The sequence below is a fragment of the Pseudoliparis swirei genome, chromosome 24, assembly GCF_029220125.1.
Source record: "Pseudoliparis swirei isolate HS2019 ecotype Mariana Trench chromosome 24, NWPU_hadal_v1, whole genome shotgun sequence".
Classification (NCBI taxonomy): domain Eukaryota; kingdom Metazoa; phylum Chordata; class Actinopteri; order Perciformes; family Liparidae; genus Pseudoliparis; species Pseudoliparis swirei.
The window spans coordinates 15,280,911-15,306,902 of NC_079411.1; the positions used below are offsets into that span (position 1 = coordinate 15,280,911).

Below are 25,992 nucleotides of genomic sequence, written 5' to 3' on the forward strand. Positions count from 1 at the left end.
TAAAATAGAATAAATAAAATAAAAAATATTTCTGTTCAGTACATAGTCGTTCTTTCAACCGTCCAAGCGCATGCGAGGCTTTTCGCGGCTTTCCATTTTCTCGAGATCAACAGAATGCATAGATAATTGCTCAGTTAAATTCAGCATAAAACTGTGAACATTTCCAATCACCTCTCTGTGTTTCATTAATCGCTCTGGCATTTTTTCTTCTTCTTATCTACAACAATGTATATCACTATTTTACACTTCGGCCATTTGGTGAGTTCTCAAAAAGAAGGCATTTCATTACAAGAAAGTAACTACAGACAATTTAAAAAATGAGATAATAGCTTATAACAATGATTAATGCCAAATTTTACATTAAATTTGTAGTTATGTACACGCACATTTTGTCATCTCATTCACATTTCAACATCCTCGTGACAAAAGAAGGTGATGCGGCTATATTTTCTCACCAGAATCTCAATTACACTGCAGGTTCACTGCACCGCGGCTAACTGGTTCAAAAGCTGAGCGCGAGACACGGAGCTGCAGGGCGGTTAGCGCTCGCCGAGCCCCCTTTAGCTGCTACGCTGTCCAGCTTCACTTCATCACATTCAGTTTAAAATAAAAGGTGGAAGCTTTATCAATAAAATATGAATATATACTTTGTATTTCACACAGACGTAGACGATAGCACCGTCTCATTTTAACCGCGGGCGTCGGTTTTGGTGGCTAAAATATGAAAACTATCGTCGGCAGATTTACTCAACTCACTAGCTAATAAAGCTAACGATAGAGCTAACGGTTGAAAACACACACTTGAGGGCTGCATGCACAGCGTGCCAAAAGACATTTCAGGGCTCTCAAGTTTTGAAGACAGGTAAGAGTGATATTTCCATCAGCACCCCCCCCAGTCAGTCGCGCGCAAATCCAGGATGCTTTATTTTCATTGGTTGCTGGATTAAATCTCACCCAGATACAACAGATACGGGTTTTTTCTGATTGGCTATTGTGTAGCCCATTTCTTTTTTTTGATTGGCTGATAAGTGGCTCCTCACAGCAGAACTCCAGGGGAGCGCTTGATTCCTCCACGGTGAGGGCAGCGCGGCCAGCTCATGTTGCTTAAAACATTAAATAGCCGAGAGTTTTTTTCAGCGTGAGAAATACGATGTGTGGCGGGAGTGCGTGACTTAAGACCGAAATGCGTGAGTCTCACGCTCAATGCGTGACACTTGAGAGCCCTGTAGTATTAGTGAGTTTGGTGTTGTTTCATTTGAGCATTAGCAAAGATAACAACCTTAACTCTGATAAAGGATATGCTGCTCTTTCTGACCTAGCCTGTAAACCCATAACATTAGTTAGCTAGCTACAGTGAGCTACGTAGCCTCACAACAACAGCAGCTTACATGAGAGCAGACAACTCTTTTGAACATGTTATTTGTATTTTATCTACATATGTATAGAAGCCCCTTCTTACACGCTGCTCCACCATGTGTACCGGAGAGGTAATAATATTCTTCCTTATCCAAGAGAACTGCCCAGGGGTTTAAAATATGTTCGTGATTTTAGTTGCAATCAACTTCATAGACTTCATTAGTTATTACCATACACCCAAGCTTGTCAGATATGCGATAATGAGGAGCTAGCAGTGTTGAATTGAGATTTGTGAGAAGAAAAACTAACAGACCAAAAAGTGATCAAGTGGCACTGATGAACAGTGGTACAGTAAGAAACGACTGAGAAGGTGTATTCAAGTGAACAGAACGATGGACATGGATGGCGGCCCGGGAGAGTCCTGTTGGTTTGAGTCAACACGTCTCTGTCAGGCCGTCCACTCCAAAAACAAACTGCCGAATCCGGAGGTGAAGCCCGTCTGTCCTCCTTCGCACCTCCTCAGGTACAAAAACACATTCCTCCATTCGTCTTCTACGCATGATTCCTCTGGCCTTTCTCCAGCGGACATGAAGTCTCTGAGGACTGAGGGGGGATTTAAAGGAACAATCGGTCCATCCCTGTGTCTCCCTCTCCATGATGGCTGTGGTCTGTCATTTCCCCAAAGGGTTTAACAAAAGAACAAAAAACAACAAGCGAACAGGAAGTGCATGTAGGATGTTTCTGGTGAAAAGTTCACCGCTCGTTTCGACCCTCCACGCTGACTCTTGCACAGCTGACGAGAAACAGAGAAAGAAAACAACAACAACAACAACGTGGCTTCGGATTTCTCACCCTCCAGTAAGCAGCAGCGCAGCAGTGTATTGATATTGTCTAGAATGGTTCACGTTGATATAAAATGTTCATGCAGGATCAGGTTAGTGCGTGTAGACTGACGAATCAACCTCTTTAGTCGGAAGCAGTTTCCTTCTTTCACTCTTTCTGGCCGACTGTAAATCGGACGTGATCGCTTTCATGATTCTGTCCTTCTACTTCACGTTATAGTCCACAGGAAACAATGAGAAGGGGGGGGGGGGCAGGGGGCACTACAGACTAACAGGACAACCAGTTGAATGGCATGTGGGGGGGGGGGGGGGGGGTGCAAGGTCATGCTGGCAGCACAGACACAAATACAATAAGAGCACGGAGAGTTCAGCAGCTCGGGCAGCAATGAGCTCGCTCATCACACACGCTGTGCCTCCTACTTCCTCTTAAGTCTTTGCTTCCTTCTCCTCACTCCTTCTCTGCGCTGAGGGGGCCGGGGGGTGAGAGTCACGTCTATGTACACGATCGCCACATCGGGTGTTTCTCTGTGGGTTTTTTCCTTCTTGATGTGGGATTAGAGTCTTTTTTTTGTCTCGTATTTTGCGGAAACAAATTTTAATTCCGCCGATAAACTCTAGGAGGCGAAATTCCAATTTTTGTTCAGAGTATGCGATGGACTTTGCGAACAGGTGCTTCCCCCAAAACCCCCTGGTGGCATGTTGTGTTTCCATAGTTACTGTGATGGCGAAGGGTGTTGGTGGCGATGCGACTAGTTACCATGACGACTGGGGGGTCGTGGCAGGAGGTTAGGGGCTTAAACACGGGTTACTGCGGCAACTCTGTGACGGGTCTCTTTTGTTTGAGGGTGTCGATGAGGGACAGGACCCCTCTCTTCACGCTGGTCGATACCCGCCGGGACACCGAGTCACCGGGGGGCGACGAGGTACAGGCCTTCTGGGAGGGGGGTCGTGCCACCAAACACTTCTGATACCGCAGCTGAGAGAGAGAGAGAGAGAGAGGTATTGTAAATAATAGAGTTAAAGCTGTTGAGTGTCTGTGGGAGAGACTGGTGCAGGCTGCTAGTTGTGATCAATAGTAATGACTGGTGATTCTTGTCACTGTGAATCAGTTTTAGTGTGTGGGTGTGTGTGTGTGGTTGTGTGTGTGTGTGCATATATATCCATAGATGTGATGTGTGATCAATAGCCCAGCCAGCAGTCGACAAATCTTGCGACTCACCCACAGCAGAGAGGGCAGAGGGAAAAGAGTTATCTCCACTAATAGGGCGCATTACAGCAGAAACACCGCATTGTGGGTTGGGATTATGGACATTATCATAATGGATAAAGAAATATTGTAAACGGTTTGGTGAGTTTATTACATTGAAACAATGTCCATATTTCCTCTTTCAAACCTCTCCTGTAAAGCAGCAAACGATGTGCAGCATAATTCAAATATATACTAGAACACTTGCAAGGACGTCTTCTTCCAGACGACCGATGCTGAACTCCTGAATGTCGTGCAGCGGCAGTGTGTAGACACACCCCTCACCCCATCACAAGCGCAGTAGAGCACATGGATGTGGCAGCAACACAACCATTTGTCAAGACGGAAAAACCTGACACGAGCAAGAGAGGCTCGAAATGTTGTCCAGAAATACAACCACGGACGTCTGAAATATAATCTTTATTTTTGTTCAGAAATCTAGAATTTTTTCCAAACATTGTTTTTTGATTATAAAAATGTCATATTATTGGTTTGTCGTTGAGAATTTGCACATTTGTGTTGATTTTGACGTAAACAATGCGACTAAGATAAATACACAATAATATGAATGCATGTGCTGAGTGTGTATGTGTGCATGTTGTCAAGGAGGTTTGATAAGATGTGTGTGCTACGCAACACGTCCAGTCTTTTTCATCAATGTTCGTTGCAACGTTAGCAGGACGTTTTCTTCAACCCAAATTTAAGTTTCATCCTCCACAATCCTTTTAATTTTCAGCCCCAGGACGAAGCTGCAGAAAAAAGAGGTGTCTTCACAGAATTGACGTCGCGCTCGCGGTTACACACATTTCCCACCATCTAACTAGCGTGCGCCGCCAGCCCGGTGTCGCTGCTCGATGACTCACCATGCAGGCCGCCTGCACGGCCTCCGACACGTTGCCGGCGTTGGGCTCGCACCAGAAGACGTGACAGTCGAAGCGATGGCAACCGGCGTCCATGACGAAGGCGAACGTGTGCACGTTCCGCCCGATGCCCATGAAGGACAAGAATCGAACGCGACACTCCACCAGCACTTCCTCTTCGTCCTGGTCAGAAACATACCGGTGGGTGATTCATCAGTCATAGACATGTAGATTGTGATTTTACTGGAAAGACATCATAAAAACACATTATTGAGGGAATTTACAACCTTTTTTCTGCACTGGCGGGCATATCGTTCCACATGTTCATACGGGGGAGGCAGCCCGTAAAAAACTGGAGTCTTCTAATAAACAGGTCCGCCGGAGCAGATGGGCTTTATGTGCCTTGATGTTACAGCTTATCATTTACATTTTAAAAAGGCATTTGGTGTCATCTGCTAGGTCCATCGTTGTTTGGACTTTTGCTCTGGGTGGCCGCTTCCTACCTTTCATGGTTGACAATGTCCGTAAAGCCTGACAATGAAAAGCCAGAGTGCCGTGTTTTCCGCATTAGAGTCAACAGTGACGTGCGAGTGGCGGATACAAACTGTGGCGACTGCTGAAGGAATTCTGTCCCACTGCCACATGCAAGGATGGACAGAAACTTTAAGAAAACGCTGGTTGTTTTTCCCATCATGCCCAAACCGGCATTCTCTCTACTGACCAACAAGGGGCGACTCCTCTGGTTGTATAGAAGTCTATAGAAAATGACTCGACTTCTCTCTTGATTTATTCCCTCAGTAAACATTGTAAAACATCAGTTTATGGTCTCAATTTCTAGTTTCAAGTCGTTTTCAATACATTATGATGATCATTTAGTATAGTATGATCCATTAGAGTCAAATCGACCATAAAGCAGGGTATGCATTCGGCCGGAGGTGATTGACAGGTCTCTACTAGAGCCGGATCACGTTTCTCTACGTCAGTTTAAATACGGTCTCTTCTGGTGGTTGCGAAACAACCAAGATGGAGACGTTCAAAATCCAAGATGCCGAAAACGGAAAACTCAATCAAGGCTTCAAAACATCCACAAACCACGGGTGATGTCACCAGTGCTGAGTCCACTTCTTGTATACATGTATTGTTGTGTATGAAGTTTGATTGATCAGATTTTGTTTGCCTGTAAAGAAAACTGGAAAGAGCAGAGTGAAAAAAACCAGGACAGGTCGGGGTTGTAGTTCGGCAGATCTGCCTCTCACCTCGTCTTTGCTGATGGTGACCGTAGCGTCTGCCACGTTGAGGGCCACGGGGGTCCAGTCCTCTCGGCTGGACGAGCCGATCACACTGTCTATAGCTCCGTTCAGGATATCCATGCCTGGAGCAGAGCATGTAAAAAAAAAAAGACAAAAACATTACAATCACACCTAAAGTTAGACTGCATCTCTTCACAGTGCCAAGTGTGTGAGTTTGTGTGTGTGTGTGAACTAACCTATTGGTCTGGCCACGGGCAGCATCCCGAGGTAGAGCACCTGGAACTTCTGAACCAGCTCTGTCTTTGGTGTGGGGAACTCTGATGGGGGGGGAAGCCACGCACACGTTCAGGAGGAACATTTTGAATGACAACAACCAGCAACGCACACTGAGCGAGTTCTCCACGCGTAGCCTGCAGAGTAAACGATCTGGATAATGCCCCCCCCCCGGCCTCTATTACATTTAAATGTCAAGACGTGAAGGATTTTAACGAGGCTGGAGGACTTGGAATATTCTGGTCCTCTGGTTTATTCAGTTTAGTTAACAGATGCATTGTTTACTCTCTCTATTGTTTGTCACTTCAAAGGAAGTTACTGTCATATCCTTGAATTCTGCTTTACAACGATGAAGTTATTCCGTACCTATTTGTTTGGTTTGTTTATCAGCAGGATTACAGAAATATAAAGTGCGTAGCAGTGTGAAGAACAAACTGCGAACAAAGAGGCGTGGCCTTGGCTCTCGAGGTGTCCTTGTGGTCACTGTTTTCAGTATATAATAGAACCGTGCTCTGGATTATCACAGTGGACCACAATGACACGTTCTCCTGCTGCACCTTCCTGTTCTGTCGTGTTGGGAAAAAAAGTCGGTTCGCTCCGAGTTCATTTTCAAGCAGACAGTGCGGCGGCGGGCGTTGACGGGCTGTCAGCCGGCACGCCGGACGGTTAGCGTCTCGTCCCATCACGAGTAAATATAAAAATGACACTATGTGGCACGGCCAATCATTCTCCTCCCCGGGCAGAGTGAGAGCGAGCCCACGGTCTAGAAGAAGGTGAGCGATGACAGAAAAGGCTCGTTGTTCTGTTTTTTATTTTTATGACAAAGAGAGAAACAGTCCAGATCCAAAAATATGCAGCATGAGATATGAGCATTTAGCCCACCGAGAAATCTTGTTTTACCGCCGCCGACCTCTCCTGGCAGGCTGCTCCCATCCGTCTGACTCATAAAAACTTGCGGAGCTCGCTCCACGACTTCTCTGTAAATTTGAGATTATTGAACACTGTCACACGCTGGTGCACTGGACCGTCCACCCCTAAATCTGGGAACGGCCAGCGACTGTTAACGGTACCATGTGGTGATCTGTAGAGCTACGGAGCGATGTATTTTACGAGTGGGTCATATTTCACGCCATTCTGCGTCGAAGCAGAGGAACAAGAAGACTGTAAGCCTCATCGAGTATTTACAGAGATTTGTCCCGTTTTTAGATGCATTCAGCGCATTTATCAGGCTTCAAGGTCACCGAGGTCCGATCCCACCGAGACGCGGTGCACAGAAACGCCTCGGCGAAGGCAAAATGTCGTGGTGCGCTTGTGCGGCTGCGCGTGCAGCGGATCGTTTACGGTCGACAGAAATGGGGTGATGTGCTCGCTCACTGCAGCCTCCGTGAAACTTTACGACGTGAGATATAAACGAGACTTTCTGCTGTTACAAAAAGCCAGTTTAAATGCATGCAATGTGATACCGTCTGTTGATGCATGTCAGTTGTCACAATCCACACGCACACAGGCACACACACGCACGCTGAGGGAGGTGCAGTGTGTGTGAAGCCTACCTTGTAAAGGGAGATCTAGTCCGGCCTGTATCCTGTCTTGGAGGGAACCCGCCATCGCTTTGGCATTCTTTCGCTCTGTCATTATCTGGAGAGACGGGCAGACACAGAATTATGAAGAAACGGCGTGTAACAACGCATGCGGAATCACAATACCGCAGCAAAGACACGGGGGAGGAGGTCAAGGAGGGGAAGAGAAAACGTGTGTGAAAGTGAAAGAAGATGAGGAGGGAGGGAAGAAGAAGAAGAAAAAAAGAAGAAGAAAAAGATGAAAGAGCTCAGCAGTTTCACTCCTGATATCATTGTCATGTTGTCTATTCATTTCACCTGGAGCACACTCACACACACACACACACACACAAAACTCAAATATCCTATCTCTAAATATTAGAATATCATGAAAAGTATACTAGTAGGGTATTAAACAAATCACTTGAATCGTCTAATTAACTCGAAACACCTGGAAACACATTTTCAAATGTTTGATTTTGTTTTGCTGTTATAAATCGGTCTGAGGAAATATTCAAATTTTATGAGATAGATTTTAGAGTTTTCTTAAGCTAAGTGTAATCATCAGCAATAAAAAAATAAAAAAAGGTTTGCAATATTTCAGATGATTTGTATGAATCCAAAATGCATTTTTTTTTTTTTTTTTTTGAATTACAAAAAAAAATAAAGAACTTTATCACAATATTCTAATTTTCTGAGACAGTCCTGTATGCATGCACACATATGCGCGTGGGCACACACACAAAGCAGGCCACACAGGCAGGCACACACACACACACACACACACACTCGGGCTGCAACAAATGCCTATTTTAATAATCGATTAATCTGTTGACAATTTTTTCGATTAATCGGATTTAAAAATAAAAAAACGTAATTTTCAACCCTTTATCCAAAACAGGGTTCGTACGGTCATGGAAAACCTGGAAAAGTCATGGCATTTTTTTAAAGGGTTATTTCTAGGCCTGGACAAGTTATTAAAAAAAATCGAATTGAAAAAAGTAATGCAAATGTGTTATATTCATATATTCATTTACGCAGTGTATATACTGTATGCTTTGGAATTCTCATTGTTAGTTTACATCTTCTCACTTTTTCATATATACACCTAATTTTCACAAGTTGTTTGGTGGACATTTGGTTTGAAGTCATGGAAAGGTCCTGGAGATCCACTGGTCAACATGAGTATGAACTCAGTCAAAAACAGAACCGACGCTTTACTCGCGTGACTTTACTCGCCTGGCTATTTGTGGTTTAATCGCGTCATTGGCGTTGGTGAGGGGGCGTGGCTTATCTTTGTTGCTTTGCTCCGTGGAAAAATCTTTTCCGCCACGGAATAATTAACCACTATTTCTACGTTATACTTGTTGTGGAAATCACACACACGTGGTAACATCTAACGCCCTGGTGTCTGGGCTCATAACATCACCCGTAGGCGCACACAGCTCCGTGAATGTCATCGACTCTGAGTGACGGCCGCTTGCAGCAGCAGTTAGATTCACCAACGGAGGAGCAGCTCAACTCTGATTGGCTTCCACAACGCAGCATTATGGTCTGTCCTCTAACTCCGCTCTGCTCTTTTATCTGTTGCACCGCTCCGCGCTCAACTCAACTTTTTGTATTCTCAAACATCTCCGCGACTTGTTGTGGCGTAATAATCGCGTGACACAACGAATCGAAAATGAAATTCATTGCCAAATATTTTAATACACACACACACACACATACCTCTTTCCAAGAAAACACATACGCATGAAGGCTGGAGAGACGGACCAACGGTACCTTCTTCACCTTTTTCCTCAAACTAATAGTCCGTCATGACGAGGGATCGGTTATAAAAAACTTTTTTTAATGCTGCACAAAACTGACTTCGGATTATGAGTCTGCATACATTTAAAGATCTTCTCCGACTTCACATTCAATGTTGGACACTGTGTGTTTTATTGGGAACAAAAGGTAAGTCTATTATTCCAGGCGAGTTCGGTGAATTAAGCATCAACAATGAAAAAAAAGAAAAGAAGAGTGGTTTAAATATTGTTATGAATCTGGCAGCTCTGTGATAACTGTGTTTTAGGAGAAACTTTAGATGACTTTAATCTTGTTGTCGGACTCTGCAGATTAGATGTGCTAAGATTAAAATGTGTGCAGAGACTATGGAATATAAATATTATAAAAGTTGTCTGTAACTGAGAAAATAAATACATTATCTCTCAGGTGCCCAAACTACTGGTAATACATTATTATACCATTATTTTCATGATTGTTTTTTAAATAATTAGAACAAAAATAATATTAATCTAATTTGTATGATAATTAAAATGTGTTCTAATATAAGTATTAACATTATTATTCTGGGTAGAAAATCAATTATAATAAAGTAAGTTGATTCCCTTCCGTTTGTAAAACTGATCGTGACAATGACCTTCAACATTCTCTCAACAAGCCGGAGCTTCATTCAAGTCACTGTCCCGGAGCCCAACTCGGGCCTCGGCATCGGGCCCCCGGTCTGAACCACTCACCCGGGAGCAGATCTCGTGCAGGCTGGTGGCGATGGCTTTGGCTGGCGTGTCACAGCGGAACACGTGACATTTCAGGACCCTGGTCTTTTTGTCCCGCGCCACGTATGCAAAGTCCCTGAGAAGAAGAGAACAACGGCTCAGTGAAGACACACAGACGGAGGGGGGGACATCACGGGGGGGGGGGGGGGGGACTAGACGAGCTGTGTGTGTGTGTGTCCAGCTTTGACACAGACAACTCGTGGAGCCGGATGAAAGATGAGCTGACCTTTTATCTGTCTGATGAACACAGGACACACACACACACACACACGTCGATGGGCCCTAGGGATCCATAGAGCAGTGTGATGCAAGAGGGAGCTGAATGAGTGACAGCAGGGGAAAGACATCTACAGAGCTGAATAGAGGGAATGAAAGCAAGAGGATGGAGGGGGAGAGAGAGTGGAACGAAGATGTAGCGGCAACAAATTAAACTAGTACAGAACACACACACACGCGCACACGTTGATTTACGTCATTCACGAGTGCACAGAAAATCCATCTAAATAAATTCCTTTAAGCTGTGTGCTTCAATATGCCGAGCCACAGGAAACACGGGCCTGATGGGTAACAAGATTTCTGAGCCCGGCGCCTCAGGGGGAACTCTCCTGAAAAGAAAGAGTGTGTGTGTGGGGGGGGGGGGGGGGGAGTGTGTGTGTGTGTGTGTGCTATAAGACAGACAAGGACAGAGGAGGTCACCTTTCACTTCCTCACACCTGCACATCGCTACTGGAACCACTTTGAAGACGAGACGAACGAGACACGGAGGAAATGAAACAATAACGGGATGACGGAGATGATGTAGGGGTGGGGGGGGAGTGAAGGGGGGAGGAATGTGTTTACCTCTCTCTGTTGTCCAAGGAAGCAAGGGAGGAAACAAAGCCAGTTAGTGGAAATAAAAATGATGGGGAAAGAACAACCCAAATTCTTCAGACCAGCCCCCCTGCTGGGGGTCAGGAGGCAGAGAGCGACTCCAAAACACACGTCTTTGTTCTGTGCAGAAGCTACTTCCCAGGAACAGTTTGAAGAAAAGCAGCAATGCAGGTTATTGTTATGCAAACTTAATATTTTGCCCTGCAGAAATATATATATATATATAAATATAAATATATTTATTACAAAAATAACGGACATAACTTGAATAAGGTGCAAAGGAAAAAGAGAACAATAGCCAGAAAGATGCTCTGGATGAGTTGGCGGCAGATATTTCGTGAAGGACATTTTATAAAGGAAATAGACTGAGTTTCTAAAAGACATTATCTCGAGAAGAAAAGTGAAATGATGAGAGGAAATTGGGACAATGTGCACTAGGAACATAAAAGCTTTGAAGACGAGGGCAGAATGAAAAACCCCTATGAAGAGTGAAGATAAAAAGTCAGAAGGAAAGAGGGGGGGTGGTATCTCCTTCCCACTATAAATCTTTTCATCATGCCGACACCCCTGAAAATGTCAAGGTTGCCGTGTGAATCTGTCATCTATATCTGGCGATAATGAGTTTCGTGGCACATGGGGAGAGGTTGGACGGTTACTATGCCGACACGACCACTGGGTCACAAGCCGTGAATAAATAATACGTAATACAAACAGCATTCCTACACGCACATGGAAGTGTTTCAGGCAAGCTTGGAGCTCCTCAGCATCGTAAATATTGACTCCAGATTCAGAGGAACGTGACCCCGCCCCCCCTTCATCTATTCGCAATCGAGCCGCTCTCGGTTCATCGGCCACGTCAGATTTTCACACCGCCCGAGTTCCCGTGGAAACAGTGCACGCCTCACACCGGCTACGGCTCTCCTCCGGACCGATGGCAGTGCTGGATGCTACGCTCTCCTCTACCTCGTGATGAAGATGAACCCGGAGCAGGATGAAAGAAGGTGAATGAAGAGATACTCACGTCTGTACGGGGGGCGTCACACCGGCGACTGCTCGCAGACTCAACTCCTCAACCTGTCCCGCTCCACACCCAGAGAGCACTAACCACACCTTCCCCCTCCGGCTGCTCCATCCCCCCTCTCTCCCTCTCTCCCTTTTCTCCTTCTCTCCCTCTCGCCAACACACGCCCCCTCCTCCTCCTCCTCCTCCTCCCTCTGCTGCAGCTGAGGTATTCCCAGCGCTCCCACTCTCATGCTATATGTGATGTGGATGGTAGAAAGGTTCCTTTTATCTGACAGGCTAATCTTATAAATATACTATAACATACAGCGCTGTAGCCACGTGTGTGTGTGTGTGTGTGTGTGTGTGTGTGTGTGTGTGTGAGAAATTAATGAGAGAGAACCCAGAGGCAACAGATTTCTGCAGTTCTGCACATGCCAAGAGCTTTTAGCCTTGGCTCCTTCCCCATATGCACTCCTGCTTATGCGTGTACATGTTTGTGTGTGTGTGTGTGTGCGTGTGTTTGTGTGTGTCTGTGTGTGTGTGTCAGCTCCAATTATACAGCAGCTACCCACCGCTACCTGCTAACCTACATTAGAATTGGTCTCCAGCAGCTGCAGCATCACCACGTGGCGTTGGGTGGATTTGGATATGAAAGTGAGGCTCGGAGAGAAAGTCAGCCGGGGGGGGGGGGGGACCCAGAATAAAAGCCCCCCCCACCCCATATTCTTCTTTGTCCTGATGAATTTATCCTTCACCATGAGTCACCACAGCAGCCGTCCGCTGCCCTCCACCCTGACCTCTTTTTCTTACTGAGCGATCGACCTTATTTAAATGAGTGAATAATCCATCAATTATTAAAGTGCGGGAAAACAACAACAAGGCCTCAATAAGTCACGACCCAGGTGACTGCTTCATCAGACACTACCGAGATGTTTAGAGATGATTTAGAGCACGCGGTTGCATTCTGGGTAAACCCCAACGCGCTAATGGTTAATCATGAAGACAAGCAAAAGGCGGGATTAATCAATATAAGAAAAAAAGAAGTGGTCGCCAGCGTGACTGACCTTCCGTTGTCCCGGCCGACACCCCAGACCCGGATGCTTGCGATTGGCTGAGAGTGAAGCACGCTGCGGTCCATGGGGTCAACAAGGTTCAGCATGTTGTTCTCCAGCATCAGGTACATGTCTTTTCCCTGGATGGAAGGACACACACACACACACACACACACACACAACCCTTATTTCCTGGAGCTCAAACCATTTCTTTGACGTGCCTTAATAAGTTTGCCTGAAGCGTGTGTGTTATTGAAAAAAGGATGAAGCTCTCTCTTTCTCTCTCTGTTCTATCGCTTCACATTAAACACAATGAGTGGAGGAAAAGCCTTCATAATGTTGCTCCACTTCGCTCTCTTCACTTTCCCCTCCCTGCCTCCATCTTTCGACACACACACATTTCAGGCTCTGCCTATTTAATGTCCCCCCCCCCTTACCTCTCCCCAGATGCCGATGGTGTCTCGGATGTCATTCTTGCAGTAGGACAGCTGCCGAATGCAGTTGTTCACGGCGACACTGCTCTTTCCGGGAGCCAAGTCGTCCTCCGCCATCTCCACCCATCCCAGAGAGCGCACAGCGAAACACTGAGGGGACACACCGAGGCCACCATGTCACCGTCACATACGCATCACAGAGCTCACTACGGAGGTCCACCATGAAAGAGGGCGGCTCATGAAGTGAGCCACAGGAGCCGTTGGTTGTGGATCAAAGGGTGCGTAAAGTATGTTTGTCTCGTGTGAGTCACAGAGCTCTACCACGAGTCACGACTAAGACGTGTAGTAACATCATGTCATCAGAAGACCGTGTAACACACACACACACACACACACACGACAAGAGGATTCACACGGTAAGACCCACAATGCCTCTCTCCTCGCGTGGTGAAAGACAAACAGGTAGTAGCCCAGAGGGACAACAACATTCTGTGTGATGCTCGCCCATCATCGGAGGTTAGAGTGGTGATATGTTTTCAAGATATTGTTGTCATAGAATTCTTTCTTTTTTACGGAAAAAGGACTGAGCGGCTAAACGATGTTTTAGGTTTTCATACTGCTGAAGATTAGCGGAGGTTCATTCAGGAAGACTCTCTTTCCTCTCATCCATTTACTCATCGCTCACTCTCTCAACTAAATGTGGGCGTAAACTTTTACAGCCTAAGCCATTCACTTTGTTGATCTCACTTTCACTTATTAGTAATATTATAAATATCAAATGTTTTAAAGGAAGTAAAATGGCGCCTGTGTGTGTACTGCAGTTATCGGTTTCTCGATTTGAGACAAACAGGATATTGTTGAGTGAGATCTGCCTCATATTCAGCTCTTAGAAAAGAGCTATTTGCTGGAAGTGTGTGGGTGCGCTACTGACCAGGAATCCCGGTGTTCGCCTGTGTTAGTGTCTGGTGTTCATCACAATGTCACTGTTGCTAAGCACTGTGGATTTCTGCCAGACCAACACACACACAGAGGGAAACAGGCAGTAGACAGCGGCGTCACGCTGGAATTTTTTTTTTTTAATCTAATCTGAGATGCCACACACACACACACTTCTGTGTATATTTGAGCCTCACCTGCAATTGGTGAAAGAATGCGAAAGATATGTCTGACCTATAAGTCACTGTTTTTTCCTGTTTAATCAGTAGGATTAAGTGAATGTATTCCTGATGCTGACATGAGCAGCTATCAGAGTTATTGAAATCTCGAAGTGTTCTTATTTGAATCTCAGCTGATGGCTCCTGGGCTGTGGTTCTCTGGTCCCACCACTTGGGGGCAGCATTGCTTAATGTCTCAGGCTCACTTGGACCAGAGGCATGGACACGATGGACACAGACACCACCCAGACACCAGCGCATAAACAAACAGGGTGGGACATAAACAGACAAAAACCTGCAAACAGAACCATGTCACGGAGGAAGCGTGTGTGTTGGTTTTGTTCCGCATGGTTTGGATAACTCAGAAATATGAGTAACTGTACAGCTCAAGCATTGCTGTAGTATTCAAAGTATTCACAGGAACAGTTTTACAGTTTTTTTGAAAAGTTTGAATGAAAGTCAACGCAAAGAAGTCACAATGCAAAAAGCAGCGTGTTTGAAAAATATTTAGCATTTAAAAAGGAGCACATTTGTTTCAAGGCTCCTCCTACCTTTGTCTCTGGGTCTCTGTTGGCATTGCAGAACTGCTCGTCTTCCATTTCTGCATGGTTCCTGAAAGGAAAATAAATGTCATACAGTTATCTGTGTGCTATTTTTACCGTTGCAACCATTAGCGGCTCGAGGCCTGCTTCTCATTACACACTAACAGAGTACACGGAGCACAAGAGTTCAAGCAACTGGTGTGTGTGTGTGTGTGTGTGTGTGTGTGTCTGTGTATACAGGCAGGCATTTCACCTTAGCTTGAGCGATGCGTAGCGAAGCGTCGCTCCCTCGAACTCCTTCAAACTGGGGTCGGAGTTCACCGTGGCCGCCTGCAGGTCCTGAGGTGCACAGACGACATTATCAGGAGCGTGCAACCAAAAAATATAAGTGTGTGTGTTTGTGTGTGTGTGTGGGGTGTGTGGAGAGATGGAGTCTCACGTGCACATGGGGGGAGGGGGGATGGGGGCATGCTGCATTGAGGGAAAGGAGTTAACGTGTAGCAATCTCATAGATGAGTGAAGAAAAAAAAAACTGTTGCACGCATGTGTGTGTGTGTGTGTGTTTTGCTGCAGCCAAATGACAAAGATGCTGTTGTCGGTGCGGTTGCATTTATGTCGAACAATAAAGCCACGCATGCTCTTTGCACAAGGCGGTGACTTCCTGTCACGCGATACCGCGTGGCGGGGAAAGCGTTATACTTGCCTTCCACACCTCGCTATCAATCTTTCCGCCAAACTCACTCCACACCTGTTTCTACACACACAGAGTGTTCAAACACACACATGGTGGTAGGGGGGGAGTTGATTTTTTTGGGGGTGGGGGGGCAAAGGTAGCAAGGGAAGAAAGACAGAAGAAGGACGTTATCTCACTGGCTCCCTCCACACCTGTTGCATTGACGAGCGAGACTTAAACATTTTTTTTTTAAAGGAATCTCTGTCGATCAGATGCTCTGTGCTCCTATCCAACATACGGCCTGCTGCTGCTGAGAGTCTGCTGATTCTGGATCAGTGGAGTGTGGAGAGTGACACAGACAGTAGAGCTACGGACATTTGGACGGGGACACCTTCACCGGACGGCGGAAATAACCGGACCCCGCCCGCCGTCTTTTGCTGCATTTCATCCCCTCTCTACCCCCAATTTCTGTCTATCGCTATATCCTATATATCCTATTCAATCAAAAGGCTAAAAAGCACCCCAAACCGCAAATTAAATACATTAAAATAAAATTCATACAAATAATAATAATACAAATAATAATTCATATCCAGTTTGCAAGAAAGCCAGTAAGACATGTCCCTGTCCAAACTCCTCACTCCCTGCTCTGCACGTGCTACAGATACACAGTGAAATACACACACACACACTCACAGATGCTGTGAGGATCTTCCCTATCTGTGCTGCACACACACATTTACGCACAGAAGGAAACTCAGCACAACCCAACGGGCCGACAGCAGAGCACCGGTCGAGCGGTCAGCAGAAGGGGAGCAGAGCGATATCCTACCTTGTCCTCGTCTTCAAGAAGCTCGGAGCGACACTCTGGATCGGGCATCCCCTGGAAAGATGTGGAGCGAGGCTGGAGGGGCAGAGAGGAACATTTTTAAGACCTTTTTAAAAAGTCCGTCTGCTATTTTGGCTCTGGTCAGAAGGAGATTGCGGCGCGTCGATCTGTCAACGTCAGTCCATTCTCTCACTGGATCAATATGGTATCTACAGCGTGCTCCTCTCCATCAATCTCCCTTCCTCTCCTCGCGTCCCTCCATCATTCCTGCATGATTCACTGACTGATCGGACTCCGCTCGACCGCGGTGTCGACGGCGTCCCCTTCCACCCCGTCTCGCTCCCTCCACCCAACTGTCTCCGTCTCTCGTTTCTGACGAGCGATCAGACACGACGCGCGGCCCGGGCCGGTGACTCACATAGTAGCAGCTGTTGACGAAGCCGCATGTGGCGAGGACGGGCTCGTGAGCGGAGAGCGGCTCCACCGAGCTGTCCGAGGTGGAGCTGTCCGAGCGAGTCGAGCCCCTGAAGAAGACCTCTGCCTGGCACGCCTGCATTGGGGGGAGCGCACACACACACACACACAATGTATTTAGGAGTGCCGCGGCGTTTGCCTGCATTTGTTTTAGCTCGGTGAACCTAATGAAGTAGCAAATCAGCGAATAGTATCCACAGAGTAGTAGCAGCATGTTCTCATATTCAGTTTCTGATTTTATTTGTAACTTCAATGCATTGGAGGCACAAGATAATATCAGTGAATCAAACGTTTGCCTATTTTACGGCTCAGACATAATACGTGTGTCAGCTCGAGGTTCTCCATCCCTCACCTCGTGATCTGGAGTTGGCGAGAGGCTGAGCGAGCCCAGGGAGCGCTCCCCCGGGACCTGGGGCTCGGTCTGCCCTGGAGCGGCGGGTCTCTCCCACTGGGTGGTGCCGGTGGGAATGTGCCAGTAGTAGACGCCGGCCATGTCCGTGATCTTCTTCCATCCTGGCGGCAGGTCCGGGTCGGTCAGGAAGGACTGCTCGCTCCAGATATCTACCCGGGGAAAAGGTCACAGTCCGCTTGAGTACTTTCCTTACACGCACACACACACACACACGCACAAACACAACAATATTGACAGCTGACTGGGATTACCAGCCTCTGCTTGCAGCTGTCTTCATCAAGCCGTGCCTGTCCTCAGACAGACTGAGGGCAGCAGTAAACGCTGACGTTTTATTTCACAACACCACGAAATGTGCTAATTATTCTTCGGAGGTAACGAAACCAGTAAAGTTCACCACGTCACACCACACCACGTTATTCGTGCCATTTTGTTTCACACGTCTGCAGTGGTTCATTTAGCTTCTAAGAATTTAGCCTCCGCTCTAAATTTGACTCTAACCCGATAATTGTTCGGTGCATTATAAAGCACATAGTATCTTTATTGCCAGCGTTGTCGATGAAAGTATCAGTGTTGCAAAGTCAATTCCTCCTGAATACCCGGAGAAACGTTTCCACGTATTCACTTGCTCTATGCATGTGGAATGAACCGTTATTTTTATTTATTTTTTAAATATGTTTTATTGATTTTCACGGTTGTTATCCCACCAGGGAAGAGGATTCACACATGTCTCAGGGCAATTACAGATTGAAATTTAAAACCTCATTCCCGACCCCACCCACCCATTGTAGGGTTACAGGCTACGGAACTTATACAATACATTCAGGTAATTTCAGGTACATTCAGGAGACGGAGATGTAAACAAAGTCAAATAATTACATTAATCCATCAGGTAACGTAAAGCAATTTTGAAATGAAAAATAATAAAGTGAGAAGTTGCATAAAAAAAGAGAATCGATAATGGCTAAAGGGAAAAGAAAAATAAAGGGACGGGGGGTTGCTCACTGTTGCTATGGAGCGGTTCCACCTTCGTCTATGTCGAGAGGTTCTTGTAAGGAGTCGTAGTATACTAGAAAAGGTCTCCATACTTTACTAAAGGTTTGGGAAGACACTCTGAGGGTATATTTGATTTTTTCAAGTGTCAGGAAATACATGACATCTTTGATCCAATGGGGAACGGTGGGGGGGGGGGGGGGCGCTGCTTCCATCTCAGAAGGATCAAACGTCGAGCAAGAACGTTGTGAAGGCTATGATCACATTGGCTTTATTTGGTAAACGGCACGGACTTCTTCTGGAATTAAGCCAAAGAGTGCGGAAATTGGGTCTGGGTCAAATTGAGCCGCAAACATCTCACCATAAGCTTTAAAAATACCAAAAGTTGGCGAGTTTAGGGCATAGCCAGAACATGAAAGAACCGTTATTAGCATTACACATAACTCCATGTTCAACTGAATGAAGCTTACGGACATGAAATAATAACAATAATAATAATAATAAAGAACTGCATTCAAATACCTGCACAAAGTATTAGCTCTGGCCCAATAGGCACACGGCACTTACTGTAATTTAAAATGTAAACCTCCCTTCTCTAACACAACCCACCGGCAGCATAGAGAGCAGACGGCCGGTACCGTAATTTATTTGACAGTGATGGAATGTGAGGGGAAATACAGAGTTTACCTTGAAACACGCACACACACACACACGTACACACACACACACACACACACACACACACACACAGATTAAGTATATCACTCCTGTACTAAATTTCATCTCATCTGAAGGTTGCAGTTTCCTGGCAAGTCATCCGAAGCACACACACGCTGAAGCAAACACACAAACACACACACACACACTATTGATGGCATGTGTGTGTGTGTGACATTGATGTAGCAACTCATAAAGGTGATATACTGTATGCTCTGAGGGACTGGTCAGCTTGTGCTGTGTGTGTGTGTGTGTGTGACATAAAGAGTTCTCAAACTGCTGACCATGCAGATAAAATGCAGCCTACGGGCTTGTCGCCACGGCAGCAAGCCAGATGTCACCATGGCAACTGGGGAGTTATTACACAGTTATTGAAGACATTGGTTGGTTTAATGGAAACCGAAATGTCTCAAAACTAAATAGGGAAATGCGCACATACGTTCTTAGTAGACATACCTCCACCCCCCCCACCCCTATCGGAGCTGTGCTTAAGAGCAAGGAGCCGTGAAGCAGAGCCTGCTGGGAGTTGCAGTCTTTTATGTGCAAAAGAAATAGGTCAGAGCAACTATGACAGAGAGAACCTGAGAGTCTGCTCAGTGAGGGGGGGGGGGGGGGGGGTCAGAGAACAGGTCAGAGATACCCTCGGGAAACAAATGGTGCATCATGCCTCACTCCTAGCAGTCCCACTCTGCAACTGTGGAACAGGGGGGGGGGGGGGCTAAAGCATGCGGCCTGTGGGGAAAACGTGCCACAGCAGATCTACGTAGCACTTAGCCCCCATTAGCATGCAGCTCCTTATCAGGGTGAAGAGCAGGGGGAACACATTACAAAGCACATACATCACATTTTCTGTCAAACAACACCGCGTGCACACAAACACACACACACACACACATGGACATAGAGCACCATGACCAGAACACACACACACACAGCATGGACATAGAGCACCATGACCAGAACACACACACACACACACAGCATGCACAGACCACAGACTTCAGTGGCAGATACTGAGAGAACGACACCATTGCAGAGACAAACTTTATCCCTGTGTTGGAAGAGACACACATACCCATGTTGGTGCACGCACACACACACACGCACCACTAGATACACATGCACACACACATCGCATACACACACATACATACATACAAACATGTATACACACACACACACACGCATGTCAAACACACCTTTGTATGTGTGTGTACATATATGCACACACACGCGCACCGCGTTTAAACTCTAAACCCCACGCTGTAGGTTGCAGCCGACTCCCGACAGAGGCACCTACCCTCGTAATTGACAATCACAATGGCCAGCATGTAGTCTTTCCCCAGCATCATAGTGAGCTAGCTGCCTCTCACACAGCAGAGCTGTAACCAAACAGAGCAAAGCTCAGGCAGGGACGGGAAGAGAGGGAGAGAGGGGGGGGGAGATACTGCAAGAGAGGGGGAGACAGAGAGGCATGGAGAGCACGAGGTAAGGAGAGAAATGAGTGAATAAAAAGGGGGAGGGGGAGAGAGCGAGAGAGAGATGGAGGAAGTGTATCCCTCTGCAGCTGAGCTGTTGTTGTTTCTCCTCTCCCGACATCTGGAGCATCTACAGCTCAATTAAGCCTGTCCCACCCCCCCATTCCTATGCCGACACACACAGACGCACACGGAAAGACACGGGCAAAATCGTTCTCATCAAATGTCGACACTTTCTCCATTTGTTTGACCTTCCCTTAAGCCTCTCTTGGTTGTCCCTGGCAACCCAATAACGCATCATCTTTCAGTCAGTGTATCCAGTAGAGGGGCGAGGATGAGGAGCAGAGAGGAAGGGAGACATACGTGGGAGAAAAAAAAACAGGGGACCGTGGTAAACTGAGCTTGAAGAGATGGTTTGAGAGAGAGAAAAAAGTACCTCAACATCTGGCAAAAGAAAACAGCTTATTCTCACATGTTGCGGTACTGCACTCATTATGTGTGTGTGTGTGTGTGTGTGTGTACGTGCGTCCGTGTGTGCGTCCGTGTATGCATGTGTGTTTTGGCTCCTCAGTGTGAAAGCGACGTCGTACCGACCCTCCAACCCGCAAACAATCCACAGAGGAATGTGACACACACCTGGGAAAACAACACGGCGCCATCGCTGTGCGAGAGAGGGGCAGACGGGGGAGGGGATACACACACACACACACACACACACACAGCAGCAGCAGCAGCATGTACGACTACGTGTTAGATATCGACAACAAGAACGATGTCAGGATCAGGACCATCGGCAGAAAACCCTCGAGAGGACAATACGTCTGCACTAAGCGACTGCAGCGCCCGTCGATCCGGAGCATCGATCCACAGACAGCGGCCTGAAGCTCGGCTGCTCCCCTCTGCTCCCCTCGCCCAGCAGACAAACACACTGCGAAAACCGTTACGTTGACAATTCTAAATGATTTCCTTCACCTTTGTTATTCTCATCGATAGTGGTTATTACCTTCGCATTGAAAATGCCGGAAGGTTATGTTTTGATCGCCGTGTATTTATTTATTTATTTATTTATATGCGTGTTATTCGCAAATCTCAAAAAGCATTGAACCGAATCGCATGAAATTTGGTGGGATGATTGTTTATTATCCGGGGACCAGTTGATTAGATTTTGGGATCGATCGGGTCAAAGGTCATGAACAGGTCAAAATCTTTCGCAGAACTCAAAAAGTATTGAACCGAATCGCATGAAATTTGGTGGGATGATTGTTTATTATCCGGGGACCAGTTGATTAGATTTTGGGATCGATCGGGTCAAAGGCCAAGGTCAAAGGTCATGAACAGGTCAAAATGTTCTTGAATCGCATGAAATTTGGTGGGATGATTGGTTATTATCCGGGGACCATTTGATTAGATTTTGGGATCAATCGGGTCAAAGGTCAAGGTCAAGGTCATGGAAAGGTCAAACTCTTTTTTTACCATAGCACGATCCATTTTTGTCCAATTGGCATGCAACTAATGCCAAAATGTTCATAATTCAATGCCCAATCTTGTGATATGCGAAGGTATGCGCTCTACCGAGTGCCCATTCTAGTTTGCATTACATCCCACAATCAAATCAATTATTTGCTTTGAAAACATCTTTTAAATAAATTACATTTATTCAAATGTCTCCCCCCCCACAAACTACATTTTACAAGACCACCTTTGCACGATATCCAATTTCTTGGTGTTTGAAGCCTGAACGGAGTGTCGTATAACTGGAAGGAGCCTGCGTACGCTCACTGTGATTACGATTTGAAGCTCACATGTTAGCATCACCAGGGCTCAGCGACGAGAAAGCATCGATGGGGACCTCCCAATTACATATTTTTTACTGATCATCGGCCCCTTAAAAAAGGTCACATTTATTTGACTTGCTCTACTTAAGTGTCTTTGAGTGTCTAGAAAAGCGCTATATAAATTCATTATTATTATCACTTGCCGGACATTTAATCATGTTCGCATATTTGTGTTCACAGGAAAGAGATGGATTCCTAATAGCTGTACAACCACCACATGTTTTAAATAAAGCTCAACGAAATTGTGGATCAGAACACAAAAATGCACAATGTCCTCAATTTCTAGCGTTTCGTTCTGGAAGAATTTAACATATTTATCATACACTCAAATTATGAAACTCAGCAAGGGACCATACATAAGATTATAGGGAGCTAAAGCTTCTCTCTCTCTCTCTCTAAACAAAGACAAAGACACAAAGATTTTGTAATGACTTATAACTATCCTTCAAGCCCTTCTCTCTCTCATACACACACACACACACGTGCAGGGACACAGCCTGAAACAGGATGCAGCGGATATAGCCTGCTAACCACCCATAAGTTTGTGAGGGCACTTCCTGTCCCGGCCAGAGGGATTCTGGGAGATTTACTGGAGGCCAAAGTGTTTGTTACTTTGTTCCAGCAGTGTCTGAGTTCTGTATACATATTTACACACGCACACACACACACACACACACACACACACACACACTTGGAAACATGTCATCAGCAAAAAGGAAACGACATCGCAACACAGGAGGGAGAAACAAACCGGCATCGCCGACACTCCCATGGAAAGCGAGCGTGTGCGTCTGTGGACCTCTGCAGCGGGTTGTGGCGCCATGCGTACCTGTCTCCTGCGGGGAGTTGCTCTCCTGGGACAGAGTGGTCCAGCTCAACTCTTCGTCGCTGGGGTTCAGATTCTGGATGCGGTTCAGCGCGCAGTCCGTCTTCGCCCCCGTCCGTCTGTCCTTCTTCGTATCCGGGGAGGAAGAGGAGGAGCAGGAAGAGGAACATGAGGCCACGGAGAGCAGGGGCACGTCCTCCGGGCTGGCCTGCTTGGGCGGCGAGGGCGGAGGGGGAACCGGCGAGTCCTTGCCCCCCTCCCTTTGGAGTTTGAGGTTGGAGCGGAGATCTGAGATGAGCTCCAGGCACGGGGACACGATGCACTTCTGAACGGGGGGCTCACTTGGCATCGACAGGAGAGGCTTGTCCTCCTCGTTCTCCTGCTCCTCCTCCGCCGCCTCGTCTCCGTCCTCCTCGATCTTCATCCTTGACATCATCTCCTTCTCGGACAGTATGCTGATGTCATCACTTTCCTCTGTGTCGATGTCTGTCGTCGTGTTGCCGTTCAGTTGGAGCTCTACGGCCGCGTTGACTTCACAGTCCGTGTCTGATTTAGTCTTCTGCTCGGGGGCCGCATCGGTGTTTGAGTGCAGCTCAACCTCCTCCTCCTCCTCCCCCTCCTCCTCCTCCTCCTCCTCCTCCTCCTCATCCGGGTCGTTATTGGTGAGAGCGTGACCGCCGTGCTCCTCGGCCACGTTGACGTTGAACTCGTCTGCCGTCGCCTCGGCCTCTGGGTCCGTCGTGTTCTTGTTGTGATCCTGGCCGGCTTTGCGCAGCTGGTTGGCTCCGTTCTTGGCCAGCTTGAGGTTGTTGGCGGTCGAGGCCCGCGACGGGGACGCTGGCAAGGATGAAGACGCCGCAGCCATCGCAGCAGCCGCCGCCGCCGCCACCTCCCCGAGGCCCATTGCGGCCTGGATGCTGGTGAGGGCGTACTTTTTGCGACACTTGGGGGGCGTGGCGGAGCCCTGTCGGACGACGTCGCCGCTCAGCAGCTGGTTGTGCGAGGAGCGAAGGCTGAGCGAGGTGGGAGGCGTGGCGGCCGGGCAGTTGCGATTGGTCACGTCCACCGACATCATCACAGCACAAGGCAGGGGTCACCTGCAAGAGGGAGAGAGGGAGGACCTTGAACACAACATGCTGCAGTAATCTGCTCTCCGTCTCATTGCTCACTTACTTAGGATATGTTCCAATAAAAAGTGTGATATTCTTACAGCAGAAAACAACCCCAATACATTTTAAAACATAAATACAATAATATATTAAGTTACACATATAGATACTATACATACTCACTTTAATAACATACTTGCAAGGCAATAAACCCCAAATTACTCCCGTAGCTGTGCCAATGGTGTTTGAAGTGTGTGTGTGAATGTTAGTTAGTCCTGATGTGCAGGTGGAAGCTTAGCTCCTCCCACAGTGTATGAATGGGTGTGAATGAGTGAATGATGACAAGTAGTGTAAAAGAGCTTTAAGTGGTCGGAAGGCTAGAAAAGATCAATAAAAGTACAGGTCCATTTTAACATTTACCCGTTTAAACACTCTCTTTTTTTTATCATATTTTAATATCAATGTTTTTTTTATTCTTAAATGATGTCTTTTAGTATTGCATGTTTATTGCCACGCACCAATCACCAAGACCGATTTCTTTGTCTGTGTAACGTACACGCGTGTAAATATTCACTCCTGGCTCTCGACACAAGGAGAGTTAGAGAACAGATGTTTAACTTCAGTCATTGAAGGTGCACAGAGGAGAGGAATAACATGCAACACAAACAGGGTTTACTAGACATTTCTGAACCCGACTGAAAAAAAGAAAAGAACAGCTCCAGTAGTGGATAAACAATCTGCTGAATGCATCAAAACATCCTTTACGTTTAAATTCTTTTTTTAAAGTCTGGTTTTCTTATTGACTACAAATCCCAAAGAAAGGTCAAAACTACGAACAAGTCCTGCCTGTTAAGCCGAAGCCTGATGCCAGGGCATTTTTGATGCAGTGTATACTTTTCCTCCCGGTTCTCTAAATACTGTCGCACCAAATCCACAGATGGAAATAGCACCCAACAAACACACTATTTATCCGGTTTGAGTCGTGTTTCGCTGAAGACTCTCCAGCTGTTCCAGGAGAACCACACAGGGTCAACGCAGGGAGAGGAGAGTGTGTTGAGGTTATTTTGCTTTTGGCGTGGGATTTGTTGACAATAAGAAAAGTACAGGCTACTGCCGGGCGTACGTTCTACATTCCTGGGAAAAGTCAGCGTAGAGCGGCGATGGGTAACCGCTCTGTGAAGAGCATGGAGCATGGAGCCAGCATGGAGGGGCGTTTCTATTCCAACTGAGCGCTGAGTGCAGCGTGTGTCGTACCTGACAGGAGGTCAGTCGAGGACCGGTGCTGGTCGCGATTCAGGGTTCAGCGGACTCAGCTGCAGATCTGAACATCCCAACAGAAGAAGAAGAAGAAGTAATAACAATCAGAAGAAGAAATAATAACAATCAGAAGAAATAATAACAATCAGAAGAAGAATGTAAAGCATTCTTGGTCCTCCCTTGGTTGCCCTCGGAGACCACATTCACCCGGGTAGAAACCCGACAGCAGCTGGTTTCTATAGAGACGCCCTAACACATGTGAGGCAGTGAAGGGACTCCAGTCACGGTGGAAATTATAAAAAAAGAATCAGACAGAGAGTAAACAAGTCGTAGGGCTGATTGCTGGTTAAGAATTGTTCCTTGTGTTGTGTCTATGATCAGTCATCGACTGTAC

The 25,992-nt window shown here is 46.6% G+C and overlaps 1 protein-coding gene across 1 annotated transcript; it reads right to left on the reverse strand.

The window, feature by feature from the left end:
* Window positions 1-1,713: 1,713 nt before the first annotated feature.
* On the reverse strand, window positions 1,714-24,325 carry LOC130189874 (amyloid beta precursor protein binding family B member 2-like; the record flags this gene model as incomplete). The annotated part of the gene is made up of 15 exons (XM_056408861.1): window positions 1,714-3,174; window positions 4,308-4,487; window positions 5,561-5,676; window positions 5,791-5,871; window positions 7,381-7,465; window positions 9,906-10,020; window positions 12,881-13,008; window positions 13,306-13,452; window positions 15,008-15,068; window positions 15,252-15,337; window positions 15,702-15,752; window positions 16,504-16,575; window positions 16,919-17,050; window positions 17,327-17,535; window positions 23,236-24,325. Coding segments are annotated over 15 exons (2,724 nt in total), but the record flags the coding sequence as incomplete, so codon positions are not given.
* Window positions 24,326-25,992: the final 1,667 nt, after the last annotated feature.